This window comes from Diadema antillarum, unplaced genomic scaffold (assembly GCF_040938485.1).
Source record: "Diadema antillarum isolate AM-2024a unplaced genomic scaffold, OU_Dant_1.0 scf00000017, whole genome shotgun sequence".
Lineage (NCBI taxonomy): Eukaryota > Metazoa > Echinodermata > Echinoidea > Diadematoida > Diadematidae > Diadema > Diadema antillarum.
Genome location: NW_027270906.1, coordinates 6,128,894 through 6,150,833, shown reverse-complemented (window position 1 = coordinate 6,150,833; position 21,940 = coordinate 6,128,894). Strand labels below are relative to the sequence as shown.

The following is a 21,940-nucleotide window of genomic DNA, read 5'->3' as shown; positions in this document are numbered from 1 at the left end:
TTTTTTTGTTATCATTGTATCATAAATAATTCTTTTTTTTTTTGTCATTTGTTTCCTGTTATATTAGAAACACAAGAAGGAGTCAAACTCTCGCTGGATTGCACCCAGGCTACGTTCATCTCGTATGACAGACTGGCATTGTCTCTCAAGGATGGTGAAATGTGAGTTGAAAGAGAGGATCCACATGCCCTTCCCTTTCATAGGATTGTGTAGCATTTGCCACACCCCCTTCCCCCGCACTTGACGTTGTTTAAAGCAGTCAAACGCAATCCATGCAGTTTCTAAACATATTATGGGTCTTCACTAACTAAATGTAATTTGTGCTGTGCTGTGCTGTGCAAGCAAACATCTCTAATCTCTGGTATGAAAAATGATTTGATTATTTTCTGTGTCAACTGCAGTCAGATTTCTTTCATAGTGTGATTTTGTAATGACATTTACTGCAAATTACAGATTTAGTAAATGCAATAATATTTGCAGCAAAACCAATGTTAACTTACAGTATGACGAGTGTACATATGTGATGTTTGATTGTATTCTGCAGCAGTGTCACAGGTATAGTACATGAGCAGCAGATTGCAAAATATTTTGACTGGCTTGTCAAATGATACTTAGCAACTCTAGAAAATGTGAACAGCTATATCAAGTTTAAGTGAAATCCTCTTGACTTCCCATCGTTTGCCAGATATGTGCTGACACTGTTGGTGGATGGAATGAGAAGCGTTCGGGGATTTCATCTCGACAAGGCTGCAGCCAGTGTCCTCACAACGTGTGTAAGTAGCCCATAGTAATATTGGTTTGATGAATTGTGTAGTATTGTCTCATTTACTTGGGGTATTCCCTTCGGGTGTTAACGCTACTCTCCAAGAGGATTCTTGCCCTGTGGTTGCAGTGGGTTCATGATTTCCTCATAGGACAATCCATTTCAAGATCTTTAGAAATACAGTATAACTGTTACCTCTGAATATCTCAGAGTTTGCAGGAAGAATGAGATTTGATTTTGAAAAAGTAGAGACAAGAGTCCCTAGTAAAAACGTCACTTCATTGATATCTGGACTTTGTGTCAAGAATAACTTGGGGTGGTGTAGACAGGAACAGTGTGCCAAGAATCACTGAAAATGAAGTTTTAAACATCAGATATCTGTCTTCATTGTCAAATCATGATTTTGGCATGTTCACGTATTGGTACGGTTCAATACAGTGGACTCCCGTTATAATGAAGTCCTCAGGAACGGCAATTTTCTTTCGTCATATCAAAATTTTATTATAACCGAACAAATAAACAATAAAAAACATAGAACAGAAAATGTGGTGGTCCGAATTTTTACTTCATTATAACCGGAATTTTGTTATAACAGCGTTCATTATAACGGGAGTGCACTACATGATTATGTCTTTATGTGTATCCATCAGATATGCCCAATGGGAGATGGTTACCTCTTCTTAGGCTCACGTCTTGGCAACTCACTGTTGCTGAGGTATACAGAGAAAGTATCTGACACCAGCTCATCAGGTAAGACATTTACCACTGCAGTAACATGATCTCTGGTTTTGAATGATGTTTATACAAACAACAACAAGAACAAGTATAATATCAACCCTATTCTAACTGGGCTACTTAAGACCAAGTTTTTACTGGGGGGGGGGGGGGGGGGGGTCAATTTGACCCCCCTTCAGATCTCGGCCGCCGATCGCACGATCGCTGCAAAATTTTGCCTGTACATAGAGCCGGATGTCAACTACAAGATTATATGGTCATACAATAGAAAAAATTTGATTTTATATTTTTTAATAAATTAATTATGCAAATTTATGCATGAAATCATATTTTCACCTATAACTCCATTAAAAAGATTGAAGGATTGCTAAATTTTTGTGTCAGAGTTCCTCAAGACATATCAAACAATTTTCTTATAAAAAAATAGCGCAATCAAAATCAGTTTCTTTTGTTTTGTATTGTTTTGTTAATTTCTTATGTATTTTATTGTTTTTTCGACCTTTTGTTTTCTATTGTTTTTTGCCAGAATTTGTTGCAGGCACTTTTCCAAGCTGATCTACATTAGAATTGATTAATTTCAATGGTTAAAAGTTGAAATAATCTAATTTATATCAATTAAACAAAAAAACACAATTTGCATTGGATTTGCACACAAAATCATGAATTTGAGCTGTTTTGGGGTTGACATGCATATGCAAAACATTGCGTAACTTCAGAACGGTGTACCTGGACATCGCAAATTTGGTCTCAAAATATGCGGGAGACTTCAATGAAAAAAGTCATGAAACGCCGCTGCAAAATCTTTGCGCGTTGCGGAATTGTGGCGCGAAATGTCGAGGGGGGGTCAATTTGACACCCCCCCCCCCTCCCCCAGTTAGAATAGGGTTAAGTCAGCTTTGCAGCTGTATTTAGCAGACCAAAGGAGAGGCTGTAGTAGTTTGGACACTTTGTAAGAACTGGTAGGCATTTGTAGATTTTAATGCCAAGTTGCAATGCCACATACAACATCGAAATATGTATTTACCATCCAATCATTAATGTCAGAACAAATCATAATTTAGTTGAACATATTTCACACACTTTGTTGTCAGTAACTACATTGACCTGTGTGGCAAGATATGATTTTGGTGATTTTTTTTTTTTTTTTAATAATGAGGGTGACATATTACTTGATAGGTTGAAATGAATGTCTGATATGTTAGTGTCTGTAAACTATGTTTCTTGTTTTGGCACAAATCCCTAACAGTGTGACTTAACCCTAAGAAAGCATCATGTGGTAATTCACAGATGAAGTCACCAACTATTCTTCAAAACTTGGTCCTAAATCTCCCACTGAGGCATGTATCCCTTCAGCCAATTGTTTGTGTCATGAATTCATTTTGTTTGGAGTATTTGTCATGAGACAATTCAATATCTATGTATTCTGTTTGACAGATGCTGTGAAGTCAGGGGACAAAAAGGCGGTAAGTCTATGAATCCTCATTAGTGGGATAGATAGTCTTTGTTATCAGACCCCTGCCTAATGAGATTTTTTGGTTCATCTTCTTGTGTGATGTTTAGGAGATTTATGAAATTGAATTCTACAGATGAACAACAAGTGACATTTTTTTTTCTCCAGAAAAATTACCAGTTGCATTTTTCTCTTTCAATAACATGGTGTATTTCTAAGTGTGTAAGCATTTTGCTTTAAGAAAAATCATGAGTTCACAACAAAATTTTCTGTGCATTTTGTCTCTGTAACATAATCCTAAAGAGTGTTCTTTTCAGCATATGCCATGACTCATCAAACTGTCAATCTCCGTATCATTGACAGGATGAACCTCCGAGTAAGAAGATAAGAAGTGACGATGCCAGTGATTGGATGGGTAAGAGAGTAGATAAATCCTGTCTCATCAGTACATCTCAGAAACGTCTTTGCAAAATATCTTTGTATTACTTATTCAAGTTTAGGTGTAAATGTTTGTTTAATGTATTATATTCTTATGGTGTATATTGTATTGTTTGTCAATAAGTTTTAGTTTTATATCTAGTGTAAGTGATATATTTTGTACTTGGAATGTATTTTAGACCAGTATGCTTTTTGTAATATCCAATGTACAATTGTACGAAGAATTTCCATTGTGGACAGTGAAGTAAGTCAATCAGTAAACTTGAAGACAGGATGTGGCATATGGCATGGAGATTACTGAAATTCTTAATTCAGTGCTTCTGTCACAATCAGTTTAGGGAATGAGGGAGAAGATGTAGCATCTTGTTTTGTTTTAATGTTTCAGCATCGGATACAGCATTTCTGGATGATGCGGACGAGCTTGAGGTGTATGGCAAGGAGATCCAAAAGACTGGCACCCACCTAGCTTCCTACTCGTTTGAAGTAAGTCTAAAGCTTCTCAATGGATACCTTTGTATTTTAGTTAAGAAATGAGTATCTGAATGTAAGAATGACCCAAGTCCATGGAAGACCATTTCGAGTAAACTTAGAAAAACTTCATATCTTTTTTATTTGTCCAATAATATTCTATTTAACTGTGATGGGAAGGCAACATTGTATATACAAATTAGAACATATATTATTATGACAATTAACATTTACATTAATTGTGGAGAGGCCATTTTGTGTTATGGACTTGGGTCGCTCTTTGAATCATAATAATACATGATATTCTGCTATAGAGATGAGAGAAAGATGAGAGAGGGCGCTATAATATGAACGTAAGAATGACCCAAGTCCTTCATTCTTACATTCATATAGGATTTAACTCATTCATTTCTGGCACTTCCGGGGGTAATTAGGATTCATCATTTATACACAAGATGAGTCAATGCATAAGCTACAAGTTCCCATGTCAAACTGAATTTGGCCAAAAATTGGACTTGGTTCGTTCTTATATTCAGGTCTTCAAATGTCAGTTGGGATCTCTCAGGGGAAGAGATATGGTGGCATTTATAGACAGATTGCTGCTATTAATCCTTTCTGTACTAAGGATTATGGACAGAGTGTACAAAGCTGTGGAGTTTTCTGTGCCAATTAGAAATCTACGCACACAAAGGGTTAATAGGTTCACAGTTCTGTTGATGTCGCTGAAGCTTGTAGCGTCATCAATGATTATCCAAACTCGTGTCTGTCATGCTTCTAGGCATTCGAAAGGTCTAATGGCATGTAATACACACTGACGGATTTGAGACATAAATGACTGGAAAAAAGAATCAGACATATGTGGTTAGATCTGCGAAGGGCGTTATGTAAGATTTAGCTGTGTTGTCAGAAAGGATACTTAATTTCCTTCTATTGTCGGTAATAAAACATTTTTTTTTCCCCATCTGTCAGCCATAGAGTAGGAGATGTGATTTTTCCCTTTTCTCTGTCTGCTTGCAGTTTCCCAGTCAAATGAAACTTACATGACAAGGTGGAGAATTCTGTTTAATCTAAGCTAAGCATTTGCAAAAAAGACTTTGATTCGATGTGTGAAATCTCACGGACAACTTGAAGATTAAAACGTGATTTGTCCCTCAATATAAAACTCTAGAGTGCATGTAGGAGCAATGATTGCTTCTTTTCTCACAAATAACTCATCATGTGAAGAATCTACCTTGTTCAACTTGTTTCTGTTCACATGAATTGATTTCATGAATACTTTTTCTCTCTTTTTTTGTTTTTTGTTTGTTTGTTTGTTTTTTTGACACACAGATCTGTGACAGTCTGCTCAACATCGGGCCATGTGGAAACATGATTATGGGGGAGCCAGCATTTTTGTCAGAGGAAGTGAGTATATATTGTGCAATACCGTTTGGTGCTCGAGCATTCTTTGCTGAAGAGAGTGAAACCAAATGAATAGAATGCAAGGAGTTTCATCAAAATTGGAAATGAAAGAAAGTCATGGAATTTTTAATTTTCACATATTTTCACACAACGGAAGGCGTACATGTGTTTAAAAAGAGAACTGCTCTGACAGTGGTGAGCTGTAAGTGAATGCTGGAAAAGTAGAAAAAATATTGATGGATGTAAAAAGAAAGTTTCACTGTAATGCTTATATGTGACCGTGCACCTCAAAACGAACATAAAGTCGCACACACTGATTTTGCGTGAGGACTGAAAATAAGTGAAATGGGTCAACCTAGCCGAACTTGACTTTTTCATATTTTCTGAAAGAGCGGGTCTTCTTTTACATTATGCTAAAATTTGGTATCATAACACGGGCAGGAAAGTGTGTTTTTTAGCAGTATATCTCAAACATTTTTGGTAGAATAGTGTGATTATGTGTGTCTTTAGAATCCTTTTTTTCATTTCTGAAAAACCTTGTCCACTCTCTTCACTTGCAACTCTAGTAACTTTTGAAAGGATAATGCTACTGCTTTGAAAGTTGGCATTAATTATAGACAAAATGTGTTAATGAGGCATACTCAATTTCACTTTCATCTGATAATCACTTCATTGTTGTTACTCTGGTGGTTTACTTCCTGTTTTTTGTCCCATTCATCACACAGCCAGCACGGTTTGGTAAAGATTAAGCGCTTGAATAGACACTGTACTTCAGAGCCTCTTTTCTCAGTTCACACTTTTCCTGAGTTTGTGCTTTCTTTCTAATATTAAGATAGGTTGGGAGAGTCCATTTGATTTGAGTTATACATCATTTTAAAGCTTAAAGTCTGCTCTTTCAGAATATGGTCTTAACTAAAAATTCATGTCTGGCGACTTTTTGTTTGTTTTGAGATGCAGAGTCACATATGCTTTCTTGGGATGCAACAACATCATGGAATATGTAATAGTAAAGGTTCGTTCATGTTGATAAAGTCGATGCTTCTATGAAATTGTTCACAATGCTCTTATCTGTTATTAGTGATTGGTTGCGCAATATATGCCTCCCTCCCTGGAGCAAGAACTTTTACTTTATCAGGCAGAGATGCTAGTAGTCATGACTGGATTCTACTCAAGATGAAGAACAATGATAATTGCTTTAATTAAAATGATTATCAGGGACCACCAAAAGTGAGTTGGATTAGTTTTAAAAAAAATACTGTTTTCATTATTCGATGAATAGAAAGTCAGTGTTGAAGAAATTTTGAAATTGAAGCAAAACTCTTGAAACTGAACAATGTTTTTAGGAAGGATCTCAGAGAAATATATTGATGGGATATAATGCTGATCTGAAATTGCTATTATTTCTGAATATTAATACAGTTCCATACAGAGATTGATCCTGACCTGGAGCTGGTCACCACATCAGGCTATGGCAAGAATGGTGCTCTCTCTGTTCTACAGGTCAGTGAATTGTCTCTCTTGTCTGATGCTGTTTACTGAATATGCTGACATTTTTGCAGTGGTTTTATTTTGTGGAAGGTTTTATTTTTTGCAAATTCTGCAGAGGTTTTATTTTCTCGAATTTCACAAATAGGCTCTCAATTACGAAAATATTGACAAAAATGAAAACAAAAATTTGCCCTGCATGCAATGTCCCCGGCCAGCACACTAGCATTCTGATATCAAGAGACTACTAGAAGTAGAGCCCCAATGTCATAAATATCACTAAAAGAGGTCTCTGTCATCATCTGAGTACTAGCATTTTCAGCTCTTTCCTTTCATGCGATGTTTCAGCGAAACTATTTGAGAAGTCACACTTTCTTCTGAACACTTGCGTTATTTTGTTGTTCTTACAATTATCACAGTTATGAAAAGACCCCAAAGCTTGAAGTTAAAGGGATCGTATAGTTTTGGTAGAGACCTAATTTCAGGTTTCTAACATTTTTTGGTGAGATAATGAGAAACCTCTTATAAAATATAAAAGAGCATGTAATTCTACGAGGAATTCAATGTTTATTTGATGAAAATTGGTTTTGAAATGACTGAGATATCCAAAAACGAGCAATTCTAATAAAGTGTGGGACCCACACTTTATTACGATCGCTTTGTTTTACTTTGTTTTTAGTTGTTTCAGTCATTCCAAACCCGAATTTCATCAAATAAACTTTGAATTCCTCTTAAAATGGTATGTTCTGTACTATATCATAAGTGTTTTCTTGGTATCTCACAAAAAGTTAAAAGCCAAATTGTCATCTCCACCAATACTGTACAATCCCTTTAAGTCTAAAAATGTCTGTTCAACTGCCCTTTGCAAAAACAGCTCTACAGGAAAATATAAAGAGGTAAAACTCCCTCACCAGAATAAAGTAATAGGAAAAACTTATGTTTTAAATTGAAATTAACGTTATGAATTCATATTTTATGATAACTGACAAAATGTTGTAATACTTTACCTTCTCCCATGCCATGTCAGAGGACTGTGAGACCCCAAGTAGTGACCACATTTCAGCTGCCTGGATGTCTGGACGTCTGGACGGTCAAGAGTAACAAACAGGTCAGTGCATCCTTCGTACATATTCACTCTGTTAATACTTGTATCCATGGAAACCAACTGTCCATGGTGGTCTATACGTGTTGCATGTAATATGTTCATTTTACCAAACCACCACCAAAAAAAGAGAAAAATAATGCTTTTGTGAAGTTAATTTGCTGGGTGCTACTTTCAAAGTCATTGAGTTAGTATTGCCACATGAATGAACAAGAGAGAAAGGAAAATATGATATTAGGATGCTTTGAGAAATGTACATTATATTTTTAACGCCTTTGGCAAGCATTAGAGGTATTAACCAATTAAAGAACAAACACAGGTTTACCATGATAGAGGGACTAGAAATTTGTATTGAAGACAGTTATATTTCTTTTTGTATTTACCTCTGTGTTCTTGTTATTGTTTTTCTTCTTCTTGTTATTGTTGTTATTCTGTAATTATTCTTAGTCTTATGATCATTATTATTTCTATCATCATCATTAAGCAGCAGCCAGAAGAAGACACCGAAGAGAAGGAGGCAGCCCAAGATGCCAAGGAGAAGCATGCCTTCTTGATTCTCAGCAAGCAGGAATCCTCCATGGTAAGTGGTTCATTACCAGAAATTCTGCTTTCTTTCAGTCATTGCATAAGTTTTTAGACCTCAAGGAGAGTACCAATCCAGGTTTGAATTTGTCTTTCAAAGACCCACATCTCTCCCTTCGTCGTAATTTGACTTCTGCTGGAAAAAAAAAGAGAAAAGAAATGTGAACGTAAATTACAGACATCTGGAAGAAGATATGGGTCTCTTCTAAACCAAAGAGAAACATGCCTCCTTGATTCTCAGCAAGCAAGAATCCTCCATGGTACGTGGTTCATTACCAAAAATTCTGTTTCCTTTAAGTCTTGGCATGATTTTTGAGACCTCAAGGAGAGTAGGCACCCCTACCAATCCAGGCTTGATTTTGTCTTTCAAAAAGCAACTAATCTCCCGTCATCATTATTTGACTACTGCTTGGGGAGGGAGGTGGGGGGGGGGGGGGGGAAGAAGAAATGTGAACATAAACTACAGACATCCAGAAGAATATATGGGTCGCTTCTAGACTTGGGAGAAGCATTTCTTCTTGATTCTAAGCAAGCAAGAATCCTTGATGGTGAGTGGTACATTAGTAAAAAAAAAAAACAAACAAACAAAAACAAAAACAAAAACAAGAACAAATTGCTTTCTTTCAGTCTTTGCATGATTTTTGAGACCTCAAGGAGAGTACCAATCCAGGTTTTGAGAGTGTCTTTCAAGAAGCCACTTCTCTCCCTTTGTAAAACTTTCACTACTGCTAGAAAAAAACAAGAAATGTGAACATAAACTACAGACATCCAGAAGTAAGATACAGGTCTCTTCTAAACCATGGAGAAACATGCCTTCTTGATTGGAAGCAAGCAAGAATCCTCCATGTTAAGTAGAGCATTAGTGAAAATTCTGCTTTCTTTTGGTCTTTGCATGATTTTTAAGACCTCAAGGAATATACCCCTCTAGGTTATGTGAGTTCCTCTTTGAAGGAGCTACTTCTTTCCTTTCATCAAAATTTGACTACCTTTGAAAAAAAATAGATGCAAAGAAAGAGAAAGAGATGTGAACTTAAGCTACAAGCATCCAGAAAAAGATATTGGTCTCTTGTAAACCAGCTGCCATTTCAAAGCCTATGATGAAAGTCGTACTATTAAGATTATTTCTAATGAATTAACAATTTTCCCTTTCACAAGTTTTCTATTCTAATCTGTTTGAAGGGAGTTTGTCTCATGTTTGAAAAAACCTTCCAAAAAGAATCATGGCTTTAATGTGTTCTTCAGAGGTAGTTGTACATACTGTGTGCTGTGTGTATCGACACATCTGTGATTTTCGTGCAAATTCAGGTCCTCCAGACAGGACAAGAGATCACAGAGGTGGCGGCTGGTGGCTTCAGCACCCAGGGTCCCACCATCTTTGCCGGCAACATGGGCGAGGATCGCTACATCGTGCAGGTCATGAGTGGCAGCGTCAGCCTCATGGAAGGAGGTGGGTGATGATAATTCAGTGCTTCTACAGCAGATGTCACTGCTATTGATTGCTTCTCAATGCGCTGTAAGGACGAAAGATAAAAGAGACAGCAAGACACTAGTAAATGCAAACATACGATTGTCTCGTTTAGAATGTTTTTGAAATAAGTGTATGTTCAGTACATTTTTATGCCTCCGCCAACGAAGTGGCCGGAGGCATTATGTTTTCGGGTCGTCCGTCTGTCCGTCCGTCCGTCCGTACGTCCGTCCCGTTTTGTTTTTGTCGATATCTCAAGAACCGTGAGGAGGTTTTGCATCAAACTTGGTATGAGGGTATATCCTGGGGGGATGATACTTTGTTTGGATTTTAGGGTCACGGGGTCAAAGGTCAAAGGTCACAGGTTATTTAGTGAAAAAAAGGTTGAAATTTCATGTTTTTCTCCATATCTCGCAAATGGTTCAAGGTATCTTCATGGAACTTAGTATATATGCATGTACTGATGGGCAGTGATTATCTAGGGAAGTTGGGGATCATGGGTCAAAGGTCAGGGGGTCAAAGGTCAAGGTCAACTCCTCAAAGTATCACTACTTTCCTTATATTTATGCAATGCCTGAAGGATTTTTTTTTCCTTGATGTATGCATGTATAACCCAATATATATTCTGTGGGAAGTTTCTTGCCAAAAGGTCAAAGGTCAAAAGGTCAAAGGTCAAGTGAAAGTGCTAAATTGCACTTCTTCCTCCATATCTCAAAAGTAACTCAAGGTATTATCATGAAACTTACATACTTATGCATGTTCTACCTAACAGTGATTCTCTTTGGAACTGTGAGGTCAAAGGTCAAAGGCCAGGTTTAGATAATACTAGTATTTTACCATTTGAAACTGAAATTATACTTTTTCTCAATACCTTGAATATTACTCAATGCATAAACTTATAAAAGGGTCAAAAGTCAAGTAAAAATCATCAGTTCCCCCAAATACCTGCACGCTGACGTTTTAATCATTCATCCAATTGAACCTAGTTCTAGGAAAGTGAACATTCAGCACATTTGTGGCAAACCTGTCACTTTAATATTTTGCCAATTGTGTGAAACTGTCATCACACATTGTCAAGACATTGTACTATAGACCTATTAGGAGAACCATGCATTATGGCGGAGGCATACACCAGTCGCCGTAGGGACATTTCTAGTTCAACTTTGAAGTTGTGGCTGAGTCCTTGAGATAAGATGGCGTATAATTTCAGAGAAGAGTGGCAGTGTGAGCAACAGAGTGTTCTCCATAAAACTTGGCCTGAATAACTGGACAATCTAAAGATCTTTCTGAGCTGATCTGAGATTTTTGGGAGGGCACATACTTCACTAAAGATTCACTGATATATTCTGGATCCATTGGAGGAAGACACTGGTAAATCAGGAGTAGTACTTTGCATGTAGGAAGTGAAATGGTAGACAATGACTGGCCTAGAAGCAAGTCTTCTACTCCCTTGACGGAGAAGAGGAAAATGGTGGATGTAGGACAGCACACAAAAATGGAGGGATGATATCTCCTGCATCTATGCAAATGAGATGAAATATGTTGCAATGGGGGTTGGGCGTGCTAGAAAATTCAATCTTGGATCCGTCCCATGGATTCGTGCAGTGGAACAGGTGCAGCACATCATCCTGGATGTTGGGTCGCCGGTCGTCCACTGCTCCCTGGCTGACCCTTACCTCCTGATGCTGACGGAGATGGGTGCCCTCGTCCTCCTCACCCTGAAGCCAGACCAGCAGGGGACGGGGCATCGTCTGCAGACAACCAAGCCACAACTCCCCCAGGTTGGTCTCTGCTTCCCTGTCCCTTCTGATGAGGGCAGTTTAAAGCTAAAACATAGTTCTCAGAAGGGCTGAAAATTCATCTTCCACAATTTAGAATTTGCTTGGAATACATGGTAAGGGTCACCCAAGACACTTGTCCGGCTGACACGATTGTGCCAGGATGATGAGTTGTTTTGGAGTATCAAAAGTGTGAAATAATTTCCTTTGTATGCATACGACTTTGATTCCTGAAGCACCCTCCCATTCACATTGTGGGTAGGTAGAACATTACGTGATGATCGATCATACCCTTGCAATCATATTTCCCAACAAGTTACATGCTATTCTCTCTTTTGTGGAAGATCAGTGGATACTGCTATGGCTCGATTTATTGATAATCAAGAGAGCAAAATCATATGAGAACTATATTTTCCCTTTAAGCTTATGCCAAAGATTACTTGTACGGTATTTCTCTACTTAGTTTTACACCTTGTGATTGAATTGTGGCCCATCAAATTTGCATTTATGTTTTGTGTACACCCTCAATGAGTAAAACTCAATGCCTGTGCCCTCTAAAGAGGAAGTCAGTACCAGAATGTGGTTTCCCTTTGCAGAAATCAAAGATTTTGACACTCGCCACCTTCAAAGACAAGAGTGGAGTCTTCACCACGGCCTCTCAGACAGCTGCTGGTGGAGAGAGTGGGGTGGCAGAGAAAGCAACCAAGATAGAACCAAGCATCCAGGACACAAGGTAACAATGATACTGGAAATGCCAGTGAAATGTTAATGTGATATTTCCTAAGATTTGTTGCCATGGTGTGAGTAATAAAACCCAGTTTTCTGAAGGATTTGTTGTTGTTGTTGATAGTTTCAGTAGCAGGGTAAGTAACATTGAATAGGTAAGGCACGAACAATGGCCAACCATTTTTTTTCTATGCACTTGATATAAGGGTTGATGCTTACCAAGTGAATTAAGTTTTGTTTGATAAAGCAAAACCTTTTCTTCTGTGCATGTACACCTCAGAATAGACTAGAAGTTCATAATAAATGTGCAAATATGACCTCTGTTGCTAATGTAACTGATGACAAAACTAATTTTGGATTTGTACCTATGCAAATTTTTAGCCCCCAGAGACCTGTAGAACATAAGATGCAAGTGCTGAACATGAACTTGTTAGGTATATCTATTTATCTGAAGCTCTGCTTGCCTGTAAGTCATAAATATGACACATCTAACTCACATCTTTTTTACCCCTTGTCTTTTAGTACAATTGATGATGAAGATGAGCTGTTGTATGGATCTTCTGAACCTGTAAACTTCTCTCCGGCTGTCAAGGTTGAAGAAAAGCCCAGGTAACGTGATTCAGGCTTGCATGAATCATCTTTAATGTTTAAGCAGTTTTGTCTGCCCTAAAGTTTGTGTTGTAATATCACTGGGATTGGTGTGAAAGAAAAACATACAGATATGTTTTCCCTCTTCTTCTGACTCAACATGTTTATGGTAGCATAGTCCATTGTACAAATAGAAATGAAATGAAAATATGTCATAAACTTATTTGTACTTGTGTGGACAATTGTTTATGCTCAGCAAAATCCTGTGCTATGATTCAGACATTACATATAACAAGGAATAGTGTCTAAAATTTTAATGTCCCATTTGTTGTAAAGAGTGATATCAAAAGAAAAATCATGAATGGTATTGGCAGTATTTTTTTTCACAAGCTACATCATTCGGATGAAGTTGTTTAGTGCACCTGTAGCTCACCAGAAGAGCATTTCTTAACAAAATTTCATAATTAAACTGGGTTTGCAATGTTTCTTGTGACATAGATTTGCCATAAAGGAGATGTCGTAGGATTCGTTTTGAAAGTTCCGGCTAAATGCAATAACCATCGGAGAGATGTTTGTTTGTACATTGCCAAATGGTATTTCTTCCAATAGGTAGTACCATCTACCCTTATTCAGTTTGGCAGCCAGTAGCATGTATATTGTCAGCATCTTTTTTTTTTTTTCAGTTTGTACTATGTTTGCTCTGTTGTGATCTTCCCAAAGTGCATACTTCATAGGTATTACTGTAAAAGTGGTTTCTTTCGCGGTGGTTTTATTTTCGCGCTTTTCGCGCTTTGAGGTTGAACCGCGAATTTAACATCACGCGAAAATGTTTTGAACCCGTTGCTTGTTACAACGCTATCATTACCGACCGCGAATTTAAACACACGCGAAAAAGTCGGCACCGATGGAAACCGCGAAAGTTTCTGTACGCGAAAGAAACCACTTTTACAGTAATACATGAAAACTAACCATTCTTTGATTAAACAGTAGACGGATAATCTATGAAACAGACAATAAAATACTACTCTCCCAAACTATTTTGGGGAGTTCTGATATTGATCAATTTAGAGATTAATAAAAAGATTTGCTTTGTGTTTTCTTTTATTTATATGATATTGATAGCAAGCTACAAATTTTGTGGTAAAAGACACAATGAATTTTTATTCCATTGGATGGCATAAACAGACCGTATTTGGTATATAGGGAAAAGTTACTTTCCTCTTATGACGTTAACAAATCGCATGTCCAGTAAAGTGTACAGGAGACTCTTGGTATTGCGAATGAAGCCCTCGGGACAAAATTTTGGTATATGCAAACAATGATGTATATAAAATTCTATGGATGATACTGTAAAACCAGAAATGTCCCCATCTTAATTTCGCAAATTTCGCGAGAGCCAAAGATTTGCAATATTAAAATGCACATGAAAGTTCTCGTCTACTCCGTATGCATTGAATACCAGTGGCAGTTCTCGAAATTTGCATGCTGTGCAAAAGGGGCCATCACCTCCAATTCATGAAAATTTCATGCTGCAGAAAATAACTTGCTGTGCAGTAACCATGGGAACTTGAATTTCTACATGTACTTCGTTGTAATGAAATTTTTATTATACATGTATCCATGTTGGCTTTAACGGGAGTGCACTGTATTTTATTTCCTGTGTCATGTTGTATGATAATGACCAACAGCTTGAGCTCTGAGGAGACAGAGAAGTCTATGATGGAGCCCAGCTACTGGTGTGTGTGCTGCAGAGAGAGTGGTCAATTGGAGGTCAGTCAGTGGGTCAATGTCCACTACTTAATTGCCACTTGACTTTTGTGTTTTGGAGACTATTACACGTTTGATTTATAGATTGAAAAAAAAAATCCAAATGAATGAGTAAATGACCAGATAAATACACTGTAGATGACATGCAGAGAGACAGATGAATACTTCTCGTATATTGTTGAATAGATAGATAAATGAGTACAATACATATAAAAGATACGCTCTAAGCCAAGAAGATTTATGTGTGTGTGTATGTATGTATGTAGTATTTGTGTATATATGTATGTATGTGTGTTTGTGTATAGTTTTCATTTGTCTCACATCATATCGCATGGAAGGAATATTTTGAGCACTTTTTGTAGATTTACAACATGGGATTCTACTTTTTTTGTAACAACAGCTAATGATTCATGTAATGAATATGATGTGTCTTTCTGGAATGTAAGATGAAAAGGTCCTTAAATTACATTGAGATTACTGTCTCTCTCTCTCACCTAAATGTGTTCTACCTACAAGTCTTCAACTTTTAATGTTGTGTTGCTGTCGTTCTTTCAGATTTACAGCTTGCCTGATATGGCAGTGGTGTTCCTGGTCAAGAACTTTCCCATGGCAACCAAAGTTCTGGTGGACAGTGGCTCGACCTTCACCTCAGGGTCAGTATCAGTGTCCGAATACAAGCATTGGTTTCACCTCAATAGCAATCAAGTGTGCTATGTGTATCATTCAGTGAGGTTAGCTTCACTGTGTGAAGTGTAAAGAATGAAACATGACAATTATATCTGCAGTTACTTCATTTTGATGTCATACCTGACTGTGTGAATTTCTTCATTCATGCCAGGAATACTGTCAATACGCAGTCACATGCATGAATGAAATGAACACTAAAGTGTACAGCATAAGAGATGATTTTGGAAACGTTCAATGTCTGTGATAAGATGGCAGTATAACCCCTTTTTGTTTAATAAGTGTTTACTCATTTGTTTGTTTGTTTTTTGTTTGTCCTCACCAGGGATCAGACCCAGCAGCACGAGATGTTGCAGCAAGTCCAGGAAGTCATGCTCGTCGGTCTCGGGCACAACTCCAGAAAGATCTACATGCTGGTGAGACATTGATTGCAATTTCGATATATCTTCTCATTGTGCAATATTTGTTCCATGACATTTTACTCCTGCGACAATTGCTCCAATGAAATATTTGCATGCTAAGCCAAACATGAATTCATCCCACAAACTTAACCTTAACCCTAATCCTAAATCCTCACATCAAACTTGATCTGAAACCCTATCACAACCCTAACCCTAACCATAAGTCCTTAGAGAAAATAAGACTTGAGCAAGTGTCGCAGGAGCAAATGTCGTGTCACCGCATTATCATCATCATTGTCATTTCTCCAGTTGTGTATTGATGGGTGACATTGACCAAGTAGAAGAGTTGAACTCATGCTTTAGTGCACCCACAGCATTTTATTTTTTAAATTCAGTAGCAAATGTTCAGGTATGATAAAGACAAGAAAAGGGACTGCAAAGAAGAACCATGAATTATTGATACAAGATTGTGAATTTAATTGATTTTAAGGTGTTATATCTTCCATCCAAGTGTTGATGATATTAATTAGGTATACTTCAAGATGATTGTTATTTCCTAAGTGGTGTTGTTATGAACTCATATTCCATTGTCCTAGTATGGAATTGTTTTACTTTTTCCTCCAGGCTCTGGTTGAGGATGATCTTCTGATCTACGAAGCCTTCCCGTACCATAGTGTCGTGCAGGAAAACAAGCTCAGAGTCAGGTTCAGGAAGGTTAGTTTGCACTCTGTAACGATGCGTATAACACTTTAAAATGAAAAGTTCTGTTTGGCCAGAATTCAAAACTGCTGCCATTGCATAATTGATGATACACTTGTGCCACGACTGCATGATTAATACTTTAGAATGTATATGTAGGTATATGCTAAATGATTGAAAATCTTGAAATCAAAGAAAACACAACAAATGTTTTATTTTTTGCCACCACGAGCATCGTGAGGGAATATGACATTCATTCATGTTCACTATCATCTCTTTTCCATGTGCAATTTAAGTAGCTGATTATACACGCAAACTTTCATTCTTGGTTGTTTGGTCATCTGATAACTAACCCCCATTTTGTTGAGTTATTCCTAATGAACGTCCATTGGACATCTCTCTGTGTCCCAGGTGCCCCACAACATCCTGATGAAAGTGAAGAAGACTAAGGGGGCCAAGAAGACGACAGATGGGGCTGGCAAACCTGAGGCGGACTCCGAGGCGGAGGGGAGTGAGCAGACGAAGCCGACAAGACGCATCAACCGATTCAGAGAATTCCACAACGTCTCAACATACTCAGGGGTGCGCAACCCCCTCACCCCTTTCCCACCTTCCCTCCTCCCCCTCCCCCTCCCTCTTTCAGTCACAACTTTGAGGTGACATCTTTAAATTTCAACAATATCTGATATACCATCATATTTCACAAAATGAATGTTTGTCCCCAGGTTATTAAGCCATATTCTTTTCTGGTCTTGATGGAAGATGCTTGCTATAAACCCATTGAGGACGGATTGATTTTGCTACAACACGCATTTCCCATAGACATCTGCCAAAGTGTACTTGGGACTCATCCTCAATGGGTTAAGATGTTTAGCTGGCAACCATTACTTGTGTTCCGAAAAGGACTAAGGAGCATGTAAACTTGTGAAAGTGTGTCACTTGAGTGTCAATCAAGATCCTTCCAATATTAGGATTAAAGTCAGCCATTACAAAGGCTGTGAAGGTACAACTTTTTCATCTCATAGATTATGGTAGAGTAATCCACTTTGAAAAGTAATTTGTCAAGCAATCCTCTACTACAAATATTTATAAGTATGAGACTCAAAAGTAAAAGGACCAAGATAGTCTAAGATCGCTTTGAGATTACAAGTGAGCAGAGAACTTGTATTGAATTTGAGAAGGATATGCTTAATGTTTGTTTGAAGAAAAATAGAAAGAAGGAAAGAATTTATGGGTTGATGCATTTCAACTTTTTCCACCGATTCCCAGGTTTTCATCAGCGGGTCTCACCCGTACTGGCTGTTTGTCACCACAAGGGGCGCCCTTCGGATGCACCCGATGCCGATTGATGGGGCTATCTCCTGCTTTGCCTCCTTCCACAATGTCAACTGCCCGCATGGTTTCCTCTACTTCAACCGAAAGGTAGAAAACCACTTTTGGTGCTAGGGTCTAACATTTCATATGTAAAGCCAGAATATAGTTTTTTGGCACTGCGAGATCATGATTTTCTCTTTTTTTTCCCCCCGGATTATGCAAGAGAAAAATATTTGAAATGCTTGCAAGGAAGGTTTATGCATAAAGATTTCTTTAGGACCAAAGTTTAAACTGTACTTTGGGATAGGGTTAGAATTGTGATTAAGATTTTATGTTGGGTTTTGTGTGGGGATTAGGAGTAGGATTAGGGTTATGTTTGTGGGTAGACTTTATGTTTGGCTTAATGTGCAGTTATTTCATGTTATAAAATGGGTTCAAGAATGTAGCCAATAGGAAGCGCTGAAATGAGTCACGTGTGCGTGCATGATTTTCTTACCAACATGCATGGGCCGCCCCGCCGTGCAAAAAAGCGTAAAGTCACTGTCGTCACAATGTTTAAACTAGCAGTGCACACTCAATCAGTTGTTACAAGTGCGTCGCGCGCTACTATACGCGCTGTCAATCCTGTAAACAACTTCTAGTTCGGGCTGCCAGCCGGCCTTTCTTGTGCATAACATGTGGCGTACGTAATATATTATACGCTTGTACGTACAGTACTTATATGTGCGGGATAACCGAGTGCGACGTGCGTAATGTTTGGGATGAACATCTTCGGACATCTTGCTACATGTAGCTGACTGGTATTGACCCACAAAGATACACAAAAAATGCTGTTAGTTTTCGACCCATTTTATAAATCAAATAATACACAGGTTTGAGTTTGTGACATTAGTGGAGATGCAGCTCACTCTCGGGTATTTACAATGTGCAACATGCACTCGGCTTCGCCTCGTGCATGTTTCACAATTGTAAATACCCTCGAGTGCGCTACATCTCCACCAACGCACTCTCACCTGTGTATTATTTGTATAAGAGCAAACACAAACAGACACACATACACATAACATGCAGTGTACATACACAAGCCAGTGTCATGGAACAGATTCTTTTTACCTTACTATCTTCCCCACCAACCTCTACAGGGCGAGCTGCGGATATGTGTCCTCCCGTCCCATCTGTCCTACGACGCCCCCTGGCCAGTCCGAAAGGTCCCCCTGAGGTGCACCCCCCACTTTGTTGCATACCATGTGGAGACCAAGGTAAAGAAAAACTTAGTGTGGAAACATGTGAGGCAATTTTTCCCATGTGGCATGGAATTGCATTTTTTTTTTTCTCAGATACCCCTCTCCACCTAACTCTTTATATTTACTGGATTAAAAAAAAAATGAAGAAAATAAAGAAGAGTATAACTTGTCTCGCATGTCTTGCAATAATAGCAATAAATAGATAATTGTCAGACACCAAAGGGAAAGACAATCAGATATAGCGATAAATAGATAAATTTGCATACATAGTCACTTTCAGAAAGTCACTTTATCATTGCAGAGGATGAAGACATTCTGAGAAATTGCCATGGATATCAGACATCAATCACGCATCAGATCAAAATTTCCACCTAACCCATTAGGAACTGAACTGTCCGAAACCACCCATCAGCTCTTTAAAAAAAAAGATAGTTTTATGCCTTAGTGTTTTCATTGTTTTCATATAGAATTATGTAATTTTAAAGAGGTCAAAGGTCAACGAAAATATGTCAAAATTATTTCTGTGACACACAAGTCTCTTTGTAAAGTCATCATAGGCTTTCAAATAAACATATAACTTATAATAGACAAAATTTACATGCAGTGAGCTATTTTGCATAATTTAAAAAGTTGTTGACATGAGAGTAATATTGCTGTACCTTCTGGGGAACAATAGACCATTATGTACGGAATCATTTCAGGTGCTAAAGGGTTAAACTGAGAGTCAGAGAGGTACACTTATCAGGGGCGGATCCAGGAATTCCATAAAGGGGAGGCGCCTTTACAAAATTAAAGGGGGCGCAGCCCCCCCCCCCCCCCGCTTTTTTCTTTTTATTTCTTTTGTTTTAACCAAAAATAAAGAGGGGGCGTGCCCACGGTGCACCCCCTCTGGATCTGCCACTGCTTATTCTCATGACTTGACTGTTACGTCTTTTTGAGAGTAAGATGAAAAATTTGTGTCCTTTTTTCAGACGTATTCCGTTGTGACGAGCGTCCAGGAAACAAAGACGACAGTGTGGAGGGTTGTTGGAGAGGACTTCTCTGAGGAGCCGATAGAGAGAGGTGAGTCTGGCAAACTTAGAAGAAAACAAGGTGTAACATCACAGTAATAGGCTGCGCGCCGTGCGCGGACCACAGAACCGCGTACGGCAGAACCGCATGCAGAATGACATCTCGTTACGTGTACGCGCAACATTGATCAAGACTTACGTTGCTTTGCTGTAGCAATTAAATAGCTTGATTAGGTTGATGCGGTAAAGCAACGTTTGTGTTGATTTGTGCAAATTATACTAGAAATATGGGATCTAATGAAATTGATTGCATTCAATGTATTGTTGATACTGTTGGTCCTTTTTTTTTGAGGGTGAGATATGAAGTATTAAATAAAAACAGAAAAAGAGCTGTGTGTTTGCAAAACTTTAAACTCAGTTTTCTGGAAAAGAGGTTGCATGTAGATACATTGTTTTGCTATCTCATGGCCGATTTGGCCATGATACCTAGGAGTAAGTGAAGTTATCGCAAGAGATGCATATCTTGAGAGTTGACAATTCAACTACTGTTACTTGCATGTGTATATTTTCTCATTTACTTCGTGTTTTGAGGGTTTGTTTGTTATCATCCCCTCCCAGATGACAGGTTTGTTCACACCGTCAAGGACTTCTTCTCTATCCAGCTCTTCTCCCCTCTCAGCTGGGACGCCATCCCCAACACAAGGTGAGATCCTGTCTTTTGTGCCCCCCCCCCCCCAAAAAAAAAAAAGAAAAGAAAGAAAAGAAAACAAACCATCAAGCTTGCTTTCTATGACTGTGGTTTAACAGTGACAGTGAGTAATCATGTTTCCTCTTTCTAATTTTATGTGTTTCTTGAGTGTATGTGGATATGTGGCTTCAGTTATAATATTTACATTCTGGTAGTAATGGTATATTTATGTGATGCGTTTATATACAAGTGTTGTTTGATTCACTCTTAAGTTATATGTAACGTGATATGTGATCTTCATGTTTCATGTATTTTCAAGATGCAGACTTATTGTGAAACTGCAGAGCACCTTTGGAAAGCAGTTTTGTACAAGTGAAGATGCCAACCCTGCACGATAACACTAAAAAAAAATGAATGAATGAAACAATAGCAATCCAAAGAAAACATGCTTGTTAGCTCACCTGAGCCAAAGGCTCAAGTGAGCTATTGCGATCGCCCTTCGTCCGGCGTCCGTCGTGCGTCGTGCGTCGTGCGTCGTCCGTCGTCCGTCGTCCGTCGTCCGTCGTGCGTCGTGCGTAAACTTTTTACATTTTCATCTTCTTCTTGAAAACCCCAAGACCTATTTTCATCAAACTTGGCAGGTAGCATCCCTAGGGGGTTAGGAACTCAATTTGTTAAAATGGGCACCATGCCCCACCCAGGGGGCCCCCAGGGGGGCCCAAACCCCCCAAAATTAAGGAATCTGTAAAAATCTTCTTCTCTAGAACCAGAAGTGATAGAGCTAAGTTAATACTATGAGTTAGTACATTGATGACTGTAGTTTCAAGTTTGTTCATGGCAGAATCAGGGGTGCCCCCCTTGGGACCCAGGGGAGGGGGGGTGGGGAGGGGTTCTAATGGGGCCTATATTGTACATTTTCATCTTCTTCTTAAGAATCCCATGACCCATTTTCACCAAACTTGGCAGCTAGCATCCCTAGGGGGTTAGGAACCCAATTTGTTAAAATGGGCACCATGCCCCACCCAGGGGGCCCCAGGGGGCCCAAACCCCCCAAAATTAAGGAATCTGTAGAAATCTTCTTCTCTAGAACCAGAAGTGATAGAGCTAAGTTAATACTATGAGTTAGTACATTGATGACTGTAGTTTCAAGTT

The 21,940-nt window shown here is 38.4% G+C and overlaps 1 protein-coding gene across 1 annotated transcript in view; it reads left to right on the top strand.

The window, feature by feature from the left end:
* LOC139726917 (cleavage and polyadenylation specificity factor subunit 1-like) overlaps nt 1-21,940 on the top strand; it is a 39,244-nt gene that overhangs the window by 7,594 nt on the left and 9,710 nt on the right. Inside the window, exons 9-31 of the mRNA XM_071637909.1 lie at nt 68-161; nt 686-773; nt 1,414-1,513; nt 2,933-2,961; nt 3,312-3,363; nt 3,772-3,869; nt 5,184-5,258; nt 6,675-6,755; nt 7,768-7,848; nt 8,327-8,422; nt 9,730-9,871; nt 11,495-11,670; nt 12,264-12,400; nt 12,916-13,002; nt 14,670-14,751; nt 15,304-15,401; nt 15,758-15,848; nt 16,458-16,547; nt 16,944-17,114; nt 17,802-17,954; nt 18,989-19,105; nt 20,062-20,152; nt 20,719-20,803. Coding sequence (XP_071494010.1) covers nt 68-161; nt 686-773; nt 1,414-1,513; nt 2,933-2,961; nt 3,312-3,363; nt 3,772-3,869; nt 5,184-5,258; nt 6,675-6,755; nt 7,768-7,848; nt 8,327-8,422; nt 9,730-9,871; nt 11,495-11,670; nt 12,264-12,400; nt 12,916-13,002; nt 14,670-14,751; nt 15,304-15,401; nt 15,758-15,848; nt 16,458-16,547; nt 16,944-17,114; nt 17,802-17,954; nt 18,989-19,105; nt 20,062-20,152; nt 20,719-20,803 — 2,314 coding nt within the window. The remainder of the gene's footprint in view (nt 1-67; nt 162-685; nt 774-1,413; nt 1,514-2,932; nt 2,962-3,311; nt 3,364-3,771; nt 3,870-5,183; nt 5,259-6,674; nt 6,756-7,767; nt 7,849-8,326; nt 8,423-9,729; nt 9,872-11,494; nt 11,671-12,263; nt 12,401-12,915; nt 13,003-14,669; nt 14,752-15,303; nt 15,402-15,757; nt 15,849-16,457; nt 16,548-16,943; nt 17,115-17,801; nt 17,955-18,988; nt 19,106-20,061; nt 20,153-20,718; nt 20,804-21,940) is intronic.